Source organism: Zea mays, chromosome 5 (genome assembly GCF_902167145.1).
Source record: "Zea mays cultivar B73 chromosome 5, Zm-B73-REFERENCE-NAM-5.0, whole genome shotgun sequence".
Taxonomy (NCBI): Eukaryota; Viridiplantae; Streptophyta; class Magnoliopsida; order Poales; family Poaceae; genus Zea; species Zea mays.
The window spans coordinates 144017512-144037616 of NC_050100.1; the positions used below are offsets into that span (position 1 = coordinate 144017512).

General features: G+C 43.9%; 2 protein-coding genes across 2 annotated transcripts; one reads left to right on the forward strand and one right to left on the reverse strand.

Moving 5' to 3' along the window:
* Window positions 1-6930: 6930 nt before the first annotated feature.
* On the forward strand, window positions 6931-11887 carry LOC103626979 (glycosyltransferase BC10). Its single transcript, XM_008647338.3, has 2 exons — window positions 6931-7911; window positions 10987-11887. The coding sequence occupies exons 1-2, from the start codon at window positions 7162-7164 to the stop codon at window positions 11629-11631; spliced, it is 1395 nt and encodes a 464-aa protein (XP_008645560.1). The 5' UTR covers window positions 6931-7161; the 3' UTR covers window positions 11632-11887.
* Window positions 11888-13481: 1594 nt separating this feature from the next.
* Window positions 13482-14540, reverse strand: LOC107326008 (E3 ubiquitin-protein ligase ATL41). Its single transcript, NM_001320998.1, has one exon. The coding sequence runs from the start codon at window positions 14364-14366 to the stop codon at window positions 13734-13736; it is 633 nt and encodes a 210-aa protein (NP_001307927.1). The 5' UTR covers window positions 14367-14540; the 3' UTR covers window positions 13482-13733.
* Window positions 14541-20105: the final 5565 nt, after the last annotated feature.

A 20105-nucleotide genomic window follows, 5' to 3' on the forward strand; every position in this document is an offset into this window, starting at 1 on the left:
GAACTGCAGGTGCGTGCGGTGCCCTCCAGCGTAGGCAGGTTGTCTTGGCGTTGCCTTTTGCTATTGACTGCTTCATCGTCGAAGGCCTCCTGAGGGATGTCGTCTGCAATGGGAGCCTTGCCTTTCTTTTCAGCCAGAAGGGCCACCTTCGTTGTATCATCGATGGAAGTGGTGGCCTTCGAATTCGCTCTCTTAGGGGGCCATCACGAGAATGTTTTGTCGTAGCCCCACGGTGGGCGCCATGTTGGAACTCACTAACTCGCGGTCAGCCAAGCTCAAACAGTGAGAGAATGTGACACAATGTATTAGGCCAATAATGTTTTTTTCTCTGTCCCTCACAATGGTACAGTATGGGGGCATTTATAGGTAATCGAGGGTCGGCCCTACCCCGCCAAAGACGATTATACCCTTAGTTACCTACGTTATCCCCAGAATATTCCCCCTTAGGGGTTATGGAGGGTCATTACAACGTAATAAATTACAAACATGGGCTGACCCACTACCAGCCCTGCTCGCGTGGTGGCCTACGGTCGGGATCCTATAGCATGGGTCGACTATACACGACCCCCTATTACAATTAGTGGCAGGTTACAATGCGTGGTCTTCACAGTCCTGATTATTTAGTCTCTGGAGTCCTTGATAGTCTTCGCCCCGGCCTATCTGGGCGAAGGTAGCACCTGACTCTTCGCCTGCGCGTTCTCCCCGTGTACTTCATAACAGTGGCGGATGCAAGGGGTGGGCAATGGGGGCCACAGCCCCACCTTGATTTTTATAAACTCTTATACATAGACTTAGATATATAATGAAATAAATAAACTTTTATATAGTAGGTTGGACTAAATTTAATGAAGACGAGACTTTGATCTAACCTTTTCTTGGTGCTTCACTACTCAGCCCACTCCCCACCCAAGTCGTGGTGCTCGTCGCCACACGTCGGGATCCTGCACCAATACAGCTACTTTGCCTTCTAATTCGCACCGACGGATGGGTAGGCTATTAGTGGGATTCTACCTTGGCATCACAGCACCATCTGCCCTTGCTATCTCACAAGGGTCCCGTCGCGCCGTCGCAACGCGACAATGGCTGTTGCTTGCTGCCACCGCCTTTTGCCTTGTCGTCGCCATCTACCGTCGCATCGTCGCCTGCCCTCGCTATCCCACGCCTATTGTCGCCTCACTTTCGTCATTTTGCGGTGGAGTCACTGACTCTCCACACTAACGTGTTGATGCGCCCGCTTCGCCCTAACGTCCAGTCCCCGCCAGTCCACCCCTTTGTTCTCTCCAACTCTCCTTTATGGTGGCCAAAAAAAAGTTTCGATATTGATGTTATTTAGAACACTACTCATATTATCAATTAATCTTCATGTTATTATCATGGAACTATTTTTATCAAATGGTGTAGTATATTGATTTGTCTCCTACGTTATCGCCCCACCTGAAATTTTGTCCTGCGTCCGCCACTGCTTCATAATGTAGCTCAATCTTCAGGCCTTCGAGGTCTCCAATCTTGAATCCTCCGGCACTGGCCTCTCGAGCGAGGGGGAGTTGCGCCTTTGCCCCAACAAACATTATTGTTGGGTAAAGAAGGTTGACCAAGGGCACAGCTTGACTTATACTTGCGAGAACCTTGTAGTCCAGATGCTAACCCAAATGTTGGGCTTCAAGTTCCTTGCACCTCACCTCTATTCGTAGCAATACATACAATCAAGCAAATAATTTATATGTTAACATTACACCAAAGCACATGAACAAACCGCGTAAGATTATTCTACACGTCGCTACAAGGTCGTAGGTTTGAGAACCACTAAAATTGGGGCTAAAATGAGAAAGTTATGGGCTTTCTAAGTTTTAGTTGATTAAGCAAGAGAACTATAATCTAGCTTTGATTAATATACTCATGTGAGAAAAGATATTCCAAATAACTAACTAATTAAATCTTAATCTAAGTTATAACTTGTGTAGAGGTTATAATCATAAACCTATTAATTTTGATTAGCAAGTTTAATATACTAAACATAGATTTAAACAAGTATATGGTTAATAAAGTATGTGTCACGATACAAATTGTGTTGCTATTTCGTAGGTAATTTTACTATGGCTCTAACGCATTCGAACGGATCGAATCAGAGTTAAAACATAAATGTTATGATTTATCTAGGTTTCTACACAATTTTATATTAATTTATACTCTAAAATGGCTTCCAGGGGTTGTTGGGGGCCTTCGTCTTCCGAAGGTCCTCAAAAACATGATTTAACAATGTTTTCCAAGTGTAACACGTGAACAGGTACCTTTGGACTCGGGTTAAAACCATATACGATGTGAAAAGCATGGTCGAGACGAAGGCTGATGTCGCTCCGAAGCTACGCGCAAGGGAGCTTCGGCGCAATGGTGGAAAAAGGAACCGACTTAAAGAGGAAAAGGCTATCTAGTCCCCATTGGGTTGTCCATAAGTCAATAGTAAATATGAAGGGCATGAATGTAAATTTACACAGGCTGCGCCCTGTGCCTATAAATAGATGAACAGTACTGTTGGGGGTCTGCTTCATCGCCGACGGTCCCGTAAGAAGAAACACCTTCGGAAGATCTACACGGAAGCAACGCCGAAGCTACCATCCAGGGAGCTTCGGCATAGTGACGCGCCTTGAGATGAGGGGTTGCACCGACTTAAAGATAAAAAGACAGATTGACCCATGATAATTTGTGTCATGATTGTAACCAGTTGTAAAGGACATGAATGTAATTTCACACAGACTGCACCCTGTGCTTATAAATAGATGAACAGTACCCCTGTACTGTTCACGCTGGCTTGTATTCACTTGTGCATCACGCTTTTGTCTTTGCCTTCTGTCAAGCCGAAGGTATCAATGTAATTCAATATTATTCTTATTCGTAATTATATAATAAAAGATATATTATGATGACATTTGATTATCCATGTTATTTTCCATATTTCATATGCTTCATCTTTCATTGATTTATGTTGTGATGATGAAGGTACGTCCTTCACAACCTTCGTCTGAAGATCATTATATCCTAAGGGAAATAATGCTTCAAAGGACGAAGGGCATTAACAATTAACCTATTTTTGTGTTGCCTTGTTCTTAATGCATAGCATTTGAGAACAAGTCCCCAACATTGGCGCCCACCTCCGGTGAACTCACTTCCACTTTTGAGCTGATGGCTTCGTTCTTCAACCAAGTCGAAGCACCTTCGGCTACGAAGCTAGTGCTTCCGATAATAGGCGGCTCAGGTTCAGAACCGGCTAACAAGAAGCAGAAGAAGGAAGCACAGAGAAGAGTACAACATGTTGGGGTGGAGGGACCCTTCATAAAATTGAAATGGTCCCATATCTGAATCACCTTCTCCCAGGAGGACCTTCAGCTCAAAGATTACCCTCACAATGATGCTATGGTCATATCTTGTGTCATCAAGGGATTTCTGGTCCATAATGTTCTGGTTGATACAGGCAGTGCAGCGGATATCATATTTGCTAAGGCCTTCAGACAGATGCAAGAACCAGAGGATAAGATTCATGATGCTACACATCCTCTATGTGGTTTCGGAGGAAGGCAGATTGTAGCACTCGGCAAAATCACAATGCCAGTGACCTTCGGTTTTGTTCATAACACAAGGACTGAACAGGTTGTCTTCGACATTGTTGACATGGAGTATCCCTATAATGCAATCATTGGTCGTGGGACACTTAATGCTTTTGAAGCAATACTTTATCCAGCATATCTATGCATGAAGATACCTTCGGAACAAGGGCCCATTGCTGTTCATGGGAGTCAAGAAGCTGCCAGGAAGGCCGAAGGAAACTGGACAGACTCAAAGGCAATCCATAACATAAATGGAGCCGAAACCTGTGAGCAGTATAGATACAAAAGAGAGAAGGCTGCTTCGGCGGATCAGCTGAAGCCTATGCTTCTATGTGAAGATATAGCAGAACAAAAGGTACTGCTGCGGTCTCAGTTATCTGAAGAGCAGGAAAAGAATTTGCTAAGATTCCTATTTAACAACAAAGATGTCTTTGCTTGGTCAGCCAATGATCTTTGCGGTGTCAACAGAGATGTCATTGAGCATTCACTCAATGTGGATCCATCTTTCAGGCCAAGAAAACAAAGGCTTCGGAAAATGTCTGATGACAAAGCTGAAGGTGCTCGGAACGAAGTGAAGAGGCTTCTTAGCGCTGGCGTTATCAGAGAGGTGAAATACCCAGAGTGGCTAGCCAACACTGTTATGGTGAAGAAAGCCAACGGTAAATGGAGAATGTGCATTGATTTTATAGATCTTAATAAGGCTTGTCCAAAGGATGAGTTCCCATTGCCAAGAATAGATTCTCTAGTAGATGCAACAGCTTCGTCAGAGCTTATGAGTCTACTAGATTGTTACTCAGGCTACCACCAAATATGGATGAAGAAGGAAGATGAGCTGAAGACTAGCTTCATAACCCCCAGTGGCACATATTGTTATCTTTGGATGACTGAGGGGCTTAAAAATGCTGGAGGAAGCTTCAGTAGAATGACAGCCAGAGTCCTTCATTCTCAAATAGGCAGGAATGTACTGACCTATGTTGATGATATCATAGTGAAAAGTACGAAGCAGGAAAATCACATTGCTGATTTGCAAGAGACATTTGCCAATTTCAGGCAAGCCGTAGATGTGCTCATTGGGGAGGTACTCTGTCGGTGAGGCCATGGGCCCTCAATAGAGCTCCAGCATCCAGTGCGGGGAGTCCGCCACGAAGGGGACCCACCATTCACCGTCCTAGAATACGATCGGCCGTCGACGATGGCCGTGTATGGCCCGCGACACTGAGGGTCGAAGGAGACGCTCTGGGCCGCTGCGCCTCGCCACGGAACTGTACCTCGGCCTCGCGAAGCCTCTCCCTCTCGTCCGCGTGCGGTGGCAACTAGGCGGGATCAGGGAGGACGACGAAGTGCGCCTCGAACCCCAGAACTGTGTCGTGCACGAGGAGCGAGTTGGGGCAGAGACGAGGGGACCACGCGTCGGCAGCGCAGGGCGTGGAGAAGGCAACAATGCAGTGCGCGGGGTCGATGTGGAGCTTGGCGAGGTGTCGCGGCGCGGTTGGCGGAGTGAAGAAGAAGGGCTCCAGGCCATGGCCATGGCAATTTGGGTTCTTGGATGGTGGTGCGGGGCAGAGGGGCGCTTTGGGATGTGGCGGAGCAGGGAAGGAGGTGGCAGAGTGCCTATAGACAGAGCAGGGGGAGAGAGGGCGGCTCGCGCGGACGCCGGCCCCTATACTTATCCAGGAGAGATTGTGTAGGGCTTGGATGCAATGGGACGCGGATGTCGAATGGTTGTTCCGGAGGCCAATGGGTGCGCACGGATGGCGGGGGAGATGACACAGACAGACAGACGGTGCAGATTAATCAGAGGCAGAACCAGGGACCAGCCTACCTCTTATTGTCTCAATAAGTACTCCTCCATTCAAAAATAATATATGACACTGTTGACTTTTTTAAAAAACTTTGACTACTCGTCTTATTAAAAAAATGAGTTATCATTTATTTTTTTGTGATTTGTTTTATCACTTAAGGTATTTTGTGCTTGACTTAAAATTTTATATTTTTGAATAAATATTTTGAATAAGACGAGTGGTCAAACTTTTCGAAAAAATAAACGGTGGCATATATTTATGAACGGGGTAGTAGCAGATATTTATGTTGAAATTGCCACGTCCCTCTACCCGTGCTGTCAGAGACGGTTTTGCAAGACCACGAACACGGGACAACGAGCAAACAGAATGCTGTGCCATACCATACCATGAGGCTATTTGGTTCAGCTTTTTTCTGACCAGCTTTCTAAGAATCTGATTGTAGAAAAAATCTAAGTATCGTGGGGATTACATGCGAAGGAAGATGAAGTGGTCCAAAAGGTTCGAGATCTAGAAAGCGACAAATTACTATTATCGTGGCAACTCGACCGATTCTGTATTTATATTGACTTTAAACGGTTTTTATCAAAGCGATTTTTATACAAACGGGCTGAAAAACTAGAGTATTCGATGGTCCGCTGCAATTTTTGGTGGCTAGAAGATAAAAAAAAAGTCCAAACAAACGTTGCCGATCACGTCATGCGACGAAGCTTCTCACGTTAACGTGGGAGGACGATGTGAGGTGACTGTGCCTCTACCTCTGCCTGCTCGTCATAATATTCCCCATCATTTCATTGTTACGAATACTGCTCTATAATTGATCATTTTATTATTTAATTCAAGTGGTATTACGTCACGTGCGCGCGTACTACTAGATCCTCGCTCCATGCCAAAAATTTATTATTAGTATAAAATGAATGCCTTTAAATAGCTTTTATTTATTTTTAATTTTTTTTTGGAATTTTTGTATTATGATTTGATAAATTTAATTAAGTTTAAGAAACACTGACCTATATTCATTTTAGTACGAGGTTAGAGACTGTTTGGTTTTCATCTTCTAAACTTTAGTGGCTAAGTTTAGTCACTAAAATACATAATACGACAATTAAAATAGATTTTTTAAACTAAAATTTAGTTACTAAAGTTTAAAAAGGTAACTAAAGAAAAGACCATCTCAGAGTATCTCTAATAAACTAGTTAAATGACTCGTTAAGCTAAATTTTAGATATTCAACAGCAAAACAACTCTCTAAAAGACTAGCTATCTGACTTGTAAAGCTATCCGACTATCTAAATTAGCTCCCTTACCATTTAAACTTGGTTACCTACCTGACTAGCCAAATTATATAGATAGTCTGTTGGATTGAGATGCTGTATATAAAGTGTAATCTTTATGAAAAAGCAAATAAAAAGTAAAATAGAGAGTAAAAATGAAGAGTCAAGATGCTCTTGTATACCCATTGCCGTGATCACCGAACCCGAGTTACCGCCCTCACCAGTTGCCCTTCTCGTCTCTAGCCTTCGAAATTCAGTGCCGTGTGAGTGCGGCTCCTCCGCGGCTCCGCCCCAGGCCCCAGCAGCATCTTCTCGTCTCTCTGTCTCTGGCCTTCCAAATTCAATGCCGTGCGGGTGCGGCTCCCCATCTCCAGCAGCTCGCCGCCATTTGTCCCTCTCCCCGCACAGGAACCGACGCGAGACCAGTGACGCACGCACCCCAATCCCAACTTCAACCAAGGCGAGTCGTAGTACAAACAAGTAGTAGTCATGACTACGACCAAGAACCATAAGCAGCAGCAGCAGCAGCAGCATGTGTTGCCCATGGCGGCGGCTGGCATGGCCGCCCCGCCCTGCACCGTCAAGACCAAGCTCCTGCTCTGCGCCGCCTTCGGCTTCGCGCTCGGCGTCGTCGCCACCGCGTGCCTCATGACCTCTTCCTCCTACGCGCCGTCGTCCGTCGCCGCCGCGCTCCGACTCCGGGGAGGAGGAGCCCTCGGCCTCTTCTTACCGCCATCCTCCGCCACCAGGGACGCCGATCAGGACCGGCGACCACCGCCAGCGCGTCCGCAGCCCAAACAAGGCGCGGTCTCCGTGCCGGCAGCGATCCCCCGGTCTCGGTCGAGCCCGCCGGGCGCGGGCGCGGGCACGGGCATTACTAGCGCTGCTGCCCCGCCGCCACCTGGTGTTGGCGTTGGCGAGGGACCAGCGGCGCCTTGGCCTGCTAGTGCCGCCTCTCGCGGCAATGCTAGCACCATCAGTGACGACGGCGACGGCGACGGCGACGAGGAGTTGATGGCCCGGGCGGCGTCGGCGCCGAGGGAGGTGCCGGCCGGTACGACCCCGAGGGTGGCGTTCCTGTTCCTCACGCGCTGGGACCTGCCCATGGAGCCGCTGTGGGACATGTTCTTTCGCGGCCACCGCAGCCTCTACAACGTCTACGTGCACTCCGACCCGGCCTTCAACGGCTCCGAGCCGCCGGAGACCTCCGCCTTCTACCGCCGGAGAATCCCCAGCAAGGTGCGTCCGCGCGAGCCCGTTATTATTACTAGTATTATTCAATGCTTAATTTGCAGACCAAATATCCCTGGCTCACGATCTTTTTTTCGATACTACTAGCAAATACTTGGTATTAATTAATTTGGAATTATATTACCATGTCATCATCATCTCAAGCATTCATATATCCGTCTTGCACATTACTCATACCGTCCGTAAATATAGCATGGTTTAATTATTTATTTGCAAATGACGATGAATGCTTAAAGCTAGCGATGGCCGATGGAATTCTTTGAGCATTTTAATTGTTGTTAGAATAGAGTAATACTCTAGACGGTGCAATCCGGAATCCAGATCCATACGGAAAGTGGTAGTCCTAACTGGATTATGTGTACGCGTTTAGAAATTGACACATGACGGCAAATCCTAGCCTCGTCCTCCTGCCAATTGTGCCAAGACAGCTCCAGGCGCAAGGTGGAATTTTTTGTTTCCGCACGGGATTCCACAGGGGCGGGCGATGGGTTCGAAGCCCACATCGAGAACGATGCCTTTTCCTTTTGTCCGGGCTCGAGTCGAGACTGCATAATTTTCTCTCCTTGTATTGGTCCTCAACTATCTGTCTGAACCCCGAAGCAAACAAAAGTCGAAGCTTCCCTAGACCAATCCACCTTTGCTTGCGACGCGCCTGTGCCTTGTGCATGCACTTGGAAGCTTTTGCAGCTGCTTCGTGCTAGCGATTTGTTAACTTTCTTTTTTTTCCTTTAAAATTTTGTATTTTTATTGATGAGCTGCCTAAACTAAATTTGTTTTTTAGATCTAGGTTACATCTTTTGGTCTATGACGCCAAGACCCAACATAATATGTCTTGGCGTTATAGGCTATAGTGTTGACGGTGAAGGTTAGAATTGGTGTGGCTGTCAACATGACGTTGATATGGCTAGAGCTTGGTGTTATGGTCTGCCTCGGTATCATAAATTATGACACCGACCCTTTAATTTAGTTAAATCTACATATTTTTTGTGCCTTACTCACTTCAATTTAGTCAAATTTTCACTTGGCAAAAATCTGAATTTTTACTATGACCGGAAACTGTTAGAACTAGGATTGCAAATTTGTGACATACGACTACTCTATTCAAAGTCTCTGTATATATGAAGGCATAATTCTTTTACTATCACATTGGCTATTCTTTTGTTTTAGAAAGCCTATTGAGAGGAGTATTTTGCATGCAACCATGATGAAATATATCCCCCCAAAGAATAAGATTACACTTCGATAGTGAAATCTAAAGTGGTAATAGAAAAATAGTAACCGTATAAATGTGTTTCAGAAGCTCCATTCTAATTACTAGTTATCTCTACTCCTTCAAGTGGTAGTATATGTTTTGCAAGGTGCATGATCCTTGAACAACCTTTTTTAAAAAGCCTGACGTTTTAGGCATGATTTCGCTCCAACACATATCAAGGAGAGGGGTGATAGGAGTGCTTATTTCTCATTATATCCATAGTAAATACTATGATATTGTAGCTAGTGTTATATTTAGCCAATGAGAGGCTTGTTTAGAGATTGATGCTTTTAGAGCAACTTCAAAATTTGGTTTCAATCCTTCTTTGTTCATAGAAATAGATATTTTAGTAAAAACAATACTATCTAGTAACTTCTATTAGATCTCTTAATATTGCAAACCTCTATCTAGGTTTCTCGCTATATAAATATAAAGTGTAGTGTTAGCTCTCTAGAGTACACAGGATATAGAAACAAATATTAGAGGGTAAAAAGATATATAGAGTGATTTCTAATAATTCTCCAAATGATGATCTAAAATGTGAATTTAAGAAATATGACACATGTATATTCTCTAACACCTACTAAAATCTAAATAAATAATTATATTTGTTATTGGACAATATTTTTTCAATAAAACCACTATTTCTGTCAATAAAGAAGAATACAAAAAACTCATGGGGTTTCTCTTATAACCTAACACAAATATTTTGGGAGGATCGCTCTGCCTCCTACCCATGCGAGATGGTTGTATGAAGGAGGACAAAAATGTCCCCACCGTAGATGAATGTATTGAGGAAGCTAAATAAAAATAAGAAAAAATGGTCATTAATTCCTTTCCTAACACTATAGCGCCCATGGATATTTGTAGGACACATTCACGAGCACACTAAAATTAAAATAACCTTGAAGCCAACTAGGGGCTTTTGGGGGCGCCTTGGGCATTTCGCTCGCTATCCCTAACTACAAGTTGAGTTTGAGCATTTCGCTTGCTATCACTAAAATTAAAATAATCCTTGAAGACAAATATTACTAGGGGAATATTTGTCTTTTTTTTCTCCACTTACAAGTTGAATTTCAAGTTTATATTTGACTGAGTATATCAAAACGTATGCTAGGAAAATATGTTAATAATAATTTTCATTATTTTATATTTAGTTTTGTACCATTAAAGTTCTGATATTATTTGTTATTTGATCCCTAACCGATCAAAATAATTATGAAAAGTTATAATATATTTTTAGACTAAGTTATGACATTAGCTACTAACCATCAAAATTTGGACTAAAAGTCAGTTTTATAGATAAAAAAATTTAAAAAAATGTTTAAGGTTTAGATTGAACCCACTCAAATAGGTCAAGGGATAAATTAAACTAATAAAATACTTAGGGTCATATGGACATTGTCCATAAGTGAGAGTAGTAGTATAAAATACTAACCACATATGGGCATGTGGCACATGAATGAACTGTTGATGTCAGCTTCGCATGCCTCGTTGATTGAAAAGTACTCTTCTCCTGCATGCATGATTGATGACGGAGACTATAGGTAATACAACAAACCGGCTCTATAATAAGTGATTTTATGCATTTCCTTATCTTGCTTCTCCGTCGCATTCTTTTCCAGAATTGAAATAAAGGGTCCCAACACTCAAATCAGAAATATTTGGCCAATAATTGCGTAGCCCGTCGTCACATTTTGGTCATCCATAAATTAATTACCATCTCTCATGTTTCTTAAGCTGGGTATCTGAAAACGATATGAGTTTGTTTGGAAATTTAGTTTTTAAAAGTATATTCTTTCACAATGCAGGACGTGAAATGGGGCGAGATCAGCATGATGGAGGCGGAGCGTCGGCTCCTGGCGCACGCGCTGCTGGACGACCACGCCAACGCGCGCTTCGTCCTGCTGTCGGAGACGCACGTCCCACTGTTCGACTTCCCCACGGTCTACTCCTACCTCGTCAACTCCACCAAGCTGTACCTCGAGTCCTACGACCAGCCGGGCCCCACGGGCCGCGGCCGCTACAGCCGCCGCATGAGCCCCGTCGTGGCCGCCGGACAGTGGCGCAAGGGCTCCCAGTGGTTCGACCTAGACCGGGGTCTCGCCGTCGACGTCGTCGCCGACCGCGTCTACTTCCCGCTCTTCCACCGGTTCTGCCGGCGCAGCTGCTACGCCGACGAGCACTACCTGCCCACGCTCCTCAACATCCGGCGGCCGGCGGCGGGGGCCAACCGGAGCCTGACGTGGGTCGACTGGTCCCACGGTGGTCCGCACCCCGCACGGTTCACGAGGATGGAGGTCACCGTCGACTTCCTCCGGTGGCTCAGGGGCGGCAGCACGTGCACGTACAACGGCAGGACCACCACCGTCTGCTTCCTTTTCGCCAGGAAGTTCCTGCCTAACTCACTCACCAGGTTCTTGAGATTCGCGCCCAAGGTGATGGGTTTCGGCTAAAACACTTGTCCATATATACACGGCGGAGGGGGCGGCCGACATCAACAATTGAATTGAGGCCTACAGTTTTTTTTAAGGACGGGATGGGATCGGACGTGATTATTTTGAGGAAACTCAACTCCATTCATTCAATCTTGTACAGTATAATTTAATCTTACTCTTTAGTTCAGTAGCCGCGTGTTCAAATTATTTTTGAATTCTTCTTTTGTAAAGACCGAAAATGGAGAAACCAACAAAAGCTCATCGTTGCTGTCAACGTCACTCTGTCAGTAATTGTCTTTCTTTCTATCACGGCTGCAGTTCTTATTTATAGCTGCTTGGCTGTTGCTCCTGCTTGAAAAGGGCAGCGAACCAGCTTCTCGATGATTCTTTTGGCAACCACTACAAGCTTCATACAAGATTTGCTTGCACACCAGTCGTTGCTTTCTTTTGTTTTACTTTTTCTCCAACTATTTCTCTATTTAGTTTCTCCTTACATTTTAACTAAGTTAGTTAAACTTTTAAAACAGTTTCGTAGTTTTTTTTAAAAAATACTACAATAGTTATAATACAATAATATACATTGTTATCAAGTAACTAAATTTTAAAAAAGTTAATTTCGTAGTTAAATGCACTGATAAACAAAGGGCGGAGAATATAGCTCCCCTATTTCACAGGAGGTCGGTGACCGGGAGCGAGGGGGAGTGAACGCGTCAGGGAGCCATTGGAGTTCCCACTCAGCCACATAGATTATTAATCTTTATTTGATCGACACTTCCTCTTTATTCCTTTATAAAGTGCATAAACATATAGAGATTTAAACTTTAAATTTTTGACCACTAGTTTAGCTTATAATTTTTAACTATTATAACATTAATTTGATATGATTAGATTTACAATCAAATATACTATCCAATTACCGTAGATTTATAAACATAAATAATATAAAATAAAAATAGTTAAAATATAATTTAAGAGGCCGTACCTTGTTAAAGCTATGTATTAAAAAGAAAGGAAAAGTCCAAAAATACTCCCTTCACCTATGGACAATATTCACAAAACCCCATAAAGTATTTTTAGTTAGTTTTACCCCACTTCTTTGATTTGGTTCAATTTATCCCTTAACAAAAGTTAGTTCCAATTTTATTGGTTAGTAGCTAATATCACAATCTAGCTTAGAAAAATATATTGTGATTTTTTATAATTATTTCGATAGGTTAGAGATCAAATAAGATAATAACTTTAATGATACAAAACTAAATATGAAATAGCGATGAAAAATTCTTAACATGTTTTTTTAACATAAGTTATGATGTGTTCAATCATTTTAGAAAACATGAACTTGAAATTCATCTTTTACATGGAGAAAAAAATGACCAATCTTCCCTAATAAGATTTTTCTTTTTTTCGTTTCTCCATATACAAGTTGAATTTAAAATTCATATTTTCTGAGGTTATCGAAGACATCATAAATTATATTTGGAAAATATGATAAGATTTTTTCATCATTATGTTATATTTAGTTTGTATTATTAAATTTATTATCTTATCTCATCCCTAATCTATCAAAATAATTATAAAAATCATAATACATTTTTTAGGATAAATTATGTTATAAGCTATTAACCACTAAAATTTAAATTGAAAACTCTATTTTTTACATAAATAAATAAAAATGACAAATTTTGTTAAGAGATAAAATGAAAAGGCACTTTAGGAGGTAATATAAACAATTAAACATTGTCCATGAGTGAGGGGAGTAATTTGGACTTTAAAAAAAACCGAGGTAGGATCATAGAGTTTTTCGTTTGAGGATGATGTGTAGCATTCCAAATGAAAGAGGTGCAACAGTACGTGGCTAAAATGTCATCTGTCAATCTTTATACATTATACATACCTCTTTAGTCGGTGTTGTACATGTATTGTGGAACATTGTTGTATAGACAGTAATTAACGTCCACAACTATCGGGAAAAAGAATAAAAATAGTTATATTTCTACTTTTTTTTTGCGAGAGTTGCGTTTCTACTAATTGTCAATCCATGACGTGCAAAGTGGTTATGTGTGCTGTACGTGCAGAGATTCTTGTGCCGTCTCCAGAATGGTATGGCGAAACACAGACACCTACACTGGTGGCAGGGCTTCGTCAGCCGGCGGTTCCCTAGCGTCAGCTGTCGGCGCGGGAGCCGCTTTGGCACCAACCCTCCGCGGTGGCGGCAAGAGGCTGCACCGGCACACGGGGCAAGTCGGGTGCGAGTGCAGCCACATGTCGATGCACTCGACGTGGAACAGGTGCTTGCACGGCGGCAGCTGCCGCACCATCTCGCCAGCCTGGACGTCCTCGAGGCACACGGAGCACATCTCGCCGCCCGCCTTCGTCCCGGACTCGAGGTCGCCGGCGCCTCCAAGGCTAATAAGCTCGTAGGCGAAGGTCGGCAGCGCATTGACCGCGGCCTTCGGCAGGCCGCCGAACCGGCGCCGCGTCCTCGGTGCGGCCACCGCTGCTGCATGTGCATCCGCGGCCTCGCTCTCGGCGCTCGCGCCGTCGCTGCTGGGCCCCCGTGCGAGGCAGCCGGCGACGCCGAAGGCGACCAGGGCCAGCCCGCCGAACGTGAACGCCATCCAGACGCTGACGGAGACGGCCAGCGCGCAGAACAGGAGCAGCGCCACCGCGCACGCTGCGATGCCGTAGCACGCGCGGTTTCCGCCAGCCCCACCGTCGCTGCCGCGGGACCTCGCGGAGAGCAGGGTCGGCATGGCCAGCAAACTTGGCTTGATGTTGTTGAGATAGGTAGGCACACGCGTGTCCTGTGCCTCCTCTGCTCTGACTCCGTATGATGGGCTTGTCGCTTGCCGCAGGTTGCCGAGTGCCGACTGCGATGCACAAGTTTGCCGTGCCGGGTAGCGCGCGGCGGCAAGAAATTAATAGGTATCGCTGGGGGCTGGAGCTCGTCGAGTGGATTAGTAGCGCGCGGCGTGGCATTCTACTGTGGAGAGCGCCGGCCGCGCGGCAGAGAAATACGGTGGTTGTTTGACGGGAGAAAGAGGATTGAGGCGTCAATTCTGGTAAGGTTTCAGGCGCCCGCCGCCTGGTATTTTTTAGTTATCCTGGTACTAGCTCTCGTCGTGGACGACTGGGATGATAATAAATGATTTGTTAACGGCGCCACGGGCCGGGCCACGGCAGACAGCGAAGGGGAATGCTCGCCGACGACTGCACGCTGCAAGCATTGCCGTGTCGTGTGGTGAAAACTGAAGGCAACATGGACGACCTTGTTTTGTAAAGAAAGATGCAACCGAGAAGACCTAGATTTAGTTAGGAACAAAACAAAATAAGAGTTCTGTTCGCGCTTGTATTGCCCTTTCTCGGAAAAGTGTTGATCATTTATTTTTAATTGCTGTATGATATCAAAATAGTATAACTCAAAGTTGAGAAACAAGAACATTCGTCCTAAGGATAGGATAGTACACCTTCGGTGTAATCATATGAGGACGAAGGTTGATTTCAATCATCTGAAGGTACTGAAAATCAAGTCGATGCGTTAAGAAAACATTCGTCCAGAGGTCGATACTCTTTTAGAGTATAAGTACCAAGGACGAAGGTCTTCAGACAAGAATATATAACAAAAATAAAATGTGATGTGAAGTGAAGGGACAAATGAAATAATACTGTTAGAATTATAGGCATTTTCCGTACCATTTTAATTCTATAAATTAACATTATGATGATGACATATAATAGATAATCAAACATAGATAACATGATCTCAAAAATATCCATAACAATATGGATCATGAGAACACAAAGCATATGAAGCATGTAAATCATATAAATAAAATAAGTATATAAACATGGTTCATGGATTATTGCGGAACAACTGGAAATAAACAGATAATAATATAAATAGGATGACTGTAAAATTAAGACAGACAGATATAACATATTATAATACGATAGAACAAAACTACATACGATATATATAACATGCAGAATATAAAACTGTAATGAACTGAATTGATCATACCCTCCCATGCGCTCCGAGGATCCTGATCCTTGTCCAACTTCTCTTGTCATCCGATCGAGATGAAGACACTAAGAACCAGCGATGAAGACACCGACAGACGTTGGGCAGTCGCGTAGACGCTCCCCAAAAACCTAATTGCCGATCCCCCGTGCAAGGTCTCGAACGGCACTGGCTTCGGAGGCACCTGCCCTCTCGCTTCTCTGTGCGCGCAGAGTCACGAGATGGAAATACCCTCACTTGGCGGCTGAACTGTGATTCTGAAAGTGTTCTCTCGTATACCGAGTGACAGGGGTGCTCCTCTATTTATCCTCTCGCAGAGGGAAGCTGAAGGAGAAAGGTCGCCGAGTCACGCCAAGAGTCGGCCAGCACTAGCCGAGTTATGCCATGAGTCGGCCAGCTCTCGCCGAGTCACGCCATGAGTCGGCAGCTGAAGGAGAAGGGTCACTCGGCTGGCTGACGAAGAGACAGGGTCACTCGGCCGACGTACGCGGTTAGTGAGTGCTAAAAATTAACACAACCACACCACGCCCGCTCGCCTGCCTGCCTGCCTGCCTTGCCTCGCCTCGCCTTGCCTCGCCTCGCCACGCCACGCCCTTGTCCATTTCTTGACTTCTCAAGTTAAGTGGAATAAATCCCACCATATAAGTCAAGGCAAAAGACCCTTGGACTTCCAATGTGGTACTATTGGTATTCTCCACCATTACACACCATAGAGTTTATTCAATAAATGGGCCAAGCCCATAAAAGATCCAACAATCCCCACCAAACTCTAGGGTTTGTAATGATGAAGTATCAGAATCACAATCCTTTGATATACCAGTGTTTCGATGGAGACTGTTAAGTTGAACATCCATCTAGAATAAAAGTTTCACTCATTCACAACTGAACAATGGACTATGCCTTGAATTGACAATTTTGTGCGAAATAAGATTCACTCAAATCCTTTGCTGATACTAGGCTGCAAAAGGGTATTCCCGCTGTTTAGAAGCATATAAGTCACACTTCAGTGCCTTTCATGAGTATTTAGGGATTACCCAAGTCCCATAGACTGTGACTAGCAGTCTGACTCATATAGATGTATTCCTCAGAAGATGTTCTGTAGGACAACATCTCACCTTTATAAGACTCTTGGAATACATTAAGGTAAAAACCATCCTGCCTTACAGATAGGAAAGATGTGCATCAAAAATGAGTTAAAGAAGGGATCTTTCCTCACAATCTACTTCTAGCTTGTTTCTCCACTCTACTTCACGGGATCTCCGATCACATAGAGCAGGTTACCACTAGAGTAGATCTCACATGGGTCTCATACCCATTTCCCTCGATGCACTTTCTATCACATTGCGTGATAGACCCTTAGTGAATTGATCTGCCAGATTATTTGATGTGTGGACATAATCCACAGTTATAACTCCGGAGTTTTTCAACTTTCTGACAGATTTCAATCTCCTCTTAACATGCCTTGTAGACTTCATGTTATTCCTAGAACTGTTAACCTTGGTAATCACCGTTTGGTTGTCACAGTTCATGGAAATAGCCGGTATCGTTTTTTCAACTACCGGTAAGTCCAATAGGAAATCACGAAGCCACTCGGCCTCAGCCCCAGCAGTGTCTAATGCTGCGAGTTCTGCTTCCATTGTAGACTTCGTTAAAATAGTCTGCTTGCAAGACTTCCAGGAAACAGCGCCACCTCCAAACAGAAGCACATATCCGCTTGTGGCATAAAGCTCATCAGCATCAGAAATCCAGTTGGCATCACAATAGCCTTCCAGCACTTTTGGGTTTCCGGTATAATGAATACCGTATGTCATAGTACCTTTCAAATACCGCAACACTCTCTCAAGAGCACGCCAGTGATCATCTCCTGGTTTCGACACAAACCGACTTAGCTTACTCATAGCATAAGAGATGTCTGGCCTTGTTGCACTTGCAAGGTACATGAGCGAGCCAATGATCTGGGAGTATGTCAATTGATCCCTTGCTATTCTCCGATTCTTTCTTAATAGCACACTGGGGTCATAAGGTGTTGGAGCAGGATCACAGTCACTAAAACCAAAGCGACTCAATACCTTTTCCACATAATGGGATTGTAACAAAGTTACCCCACCATCAGCTTCTCTAACAAGCTTGATGTTTAGAATGACATCAGCCTCTCCCAAATCTTTCATCTCGAAATTGCTCGATAGAAGATTTTTAACTTCCTCAATCACATTGAGATTTGATCCAAAGATCAAAATGTCATCAACATAAAGGCACAGCATAACAGACTCACCCCCACCATACCGATAGTATACACACGTGTCAGATTCATTTACAACAAAGCCAGCTGCTGTAAGAGTATTATCAAACTTTTCATGCCATTGCTTAGGTGCTTGTTTTAGGCCATACAATGATTTTATCAACCTGCACACCTTGTTCTCTTGACCATCCGCAATAAACCCTTCTGGCTGATCCATATAGATCTCCTCATCCAACTCTCCATTTAGGAAAGCTGTCTTAACATCCATCTGATGAATGATAAGACCATAAGAGGCTGCCACGGCTATTAATGTGCGAATTGTAGTCAATCGAGCCACTGGTGAGTAGGTATCAAAGAAATCTTCACCCTCCCTTTGGGTATATCCTTTGGCCACAAGCCTTGCCTTGTACCTCTCAATTGTACCATCAGGCCTAAGCTTTTTCTTGAAGATCCATTTGCAACCTATAGGTTGACAACCATAAGGACGGTCAACGACCTCCCAAGTTCCATTAGACATAATAGATTCCATCTCACTCCTTACTGCTTCCTTCCATAAGTCAGCATCAGGAGAGGAATATGCCTCACTAATGGTAGTTGGTGTGTCTTCCACAAGGTACACTATAAAGTCATTACCAAAGGATTTTGCAACCCTCTGTCTCTTGCTCTTTCGAGTGACTATAGTGTCATCCTCCTCAGGGATGTGCACGTGAGAATCCTCAGCATGATCTATAGGAATCGACAGTTCGTGCTCATGGGGAATTATAGTCTCATGACTTGTATCACTAGGTGTATTCTTCATGGGAAACTCATTCTCAAAAAATGTTGCGTCTCTTGATTCCATGATAGTATCAACATACATATCAGGCACATCCGATTTTATAATTAAGAACCTATACCCAGTGCTGTGAAAAGAGTATCCAAGGAATATACAGTCAACAGTTTTAGGCCCAAGTTTACGCTTTTTGTTGATTGGCACATTCACTTTAGCCAAGCAACCCCAAGTGCGCAAATATGAGAGATTTAATCTTCTCTTTTCCCATTCCTCGAATGGTGTGATCTCTTTGTTCTTTGTTGGAACTCTATTCAGGACATGACATGCTGTCAAAATCGCCTCGCCCCACCATGCCTTGGATAATCCCGCTGTACTCAACATGGCATTCACCAAATCTGTTAGAGTGCGGTTTTTCCTTTCAGCAATCCCATTGGATTGTGGTGAGAATGGCGGTGTCCTCTCATGAATAATACCATGTTCCACGCAGAACTCATCGAACACATTAGAGAAATATTCTCCACCTCGATCAGACCTTAACCGTTTTATTTTCCTCTCAAGTTGGTTCTCAACTTCAGCTTTATAGGCCTTAAAATAATTGAACGCTTCATCTTTTGTTTTTAAGAGATACACATAACAAAATCTAGTGGAGTCATCTATAAAAGTGAGAAAGTATCTTTTACCACCTTTGGTCAAAATTCCATTCATCTCGCACAGATCAGAATGAACAAGTTCTAGAGGTGCCAAACTCCTCGCCTCAGCAGCCTTGTGAGGCTTGCGGGGTTGTTTTGATTCAACACACACATGGCACTTAGACTTTTTGACCAAGTTAAATTTAGGAATTAAATTTATATTTGCTAACCGCATAAGACAGGCAAAGCTTGTATGACAAAAACGTGAATGCCATAAATCTGACTCATCAGAAAAATGAACAGAATTCACCAGTTTATTACACACATCATGCAGTGATAAGCGGAACAGGCCTCCGCAGTCATATCCTTTACCAACAAAAGTACCATGTTTCGACACAACACATTTATTAGACTCAAGAACAACTTTGTATCCATCTCGACATAGCATAGAAGCGCTAACGAGATTCTTCTTGATAGAGGGCACATGCTGCACGCTCTTCAATGGCACCGTCTTTCCCGAAGTAAACTTCAGAATGACCGTACAACACCAAGAACATGAGCACGCGACCCATTTCCCATTAACAAGGCGCCAGACCTCCCGACCTGATAGGAAGTGAACATAGAGGCATCAGCACACACATGAATGTTTGCACCACTGTCCATCCACCACTCAGGTGAATTACAGACTGAAAGAACAAATGGTAAAGAATTACCATACCCAGATGTTCCTCCTTCAGTTTCAGTGGTTACAACATTAGCTGATTTCTTGTCTTGAGTGAACTTGCGATCAGGGCACTCTCTTGCCCAATGTTGATCACTGCCACAGACAAA

Excerpts from the sequence above, each read along its gene's own strand:
- LOC103626979 (XM_008647338.3), top strand. The coding sequence starts at position 7,162 with ATGACTACGACCAAGAACCATAAGCAGCAGCAGCAGCAGCAGCATGTG. Across the intron at positions 7,912-10,986 it reads GCCGGAGAATCCCCAGCAAG|GACGTGAAATGGGGCGAGAT; the intron begins GTGCGTCCGCGC and ends TTCACAATGCAG.
- LOC107326008 (NM_001320998.1), bottom strand. The coding sequence starts at position 14,366 with ATGCCGACCCTGCTCTCCGCGAGGTCCCGCGGCAGCGACGGTGGGGCT.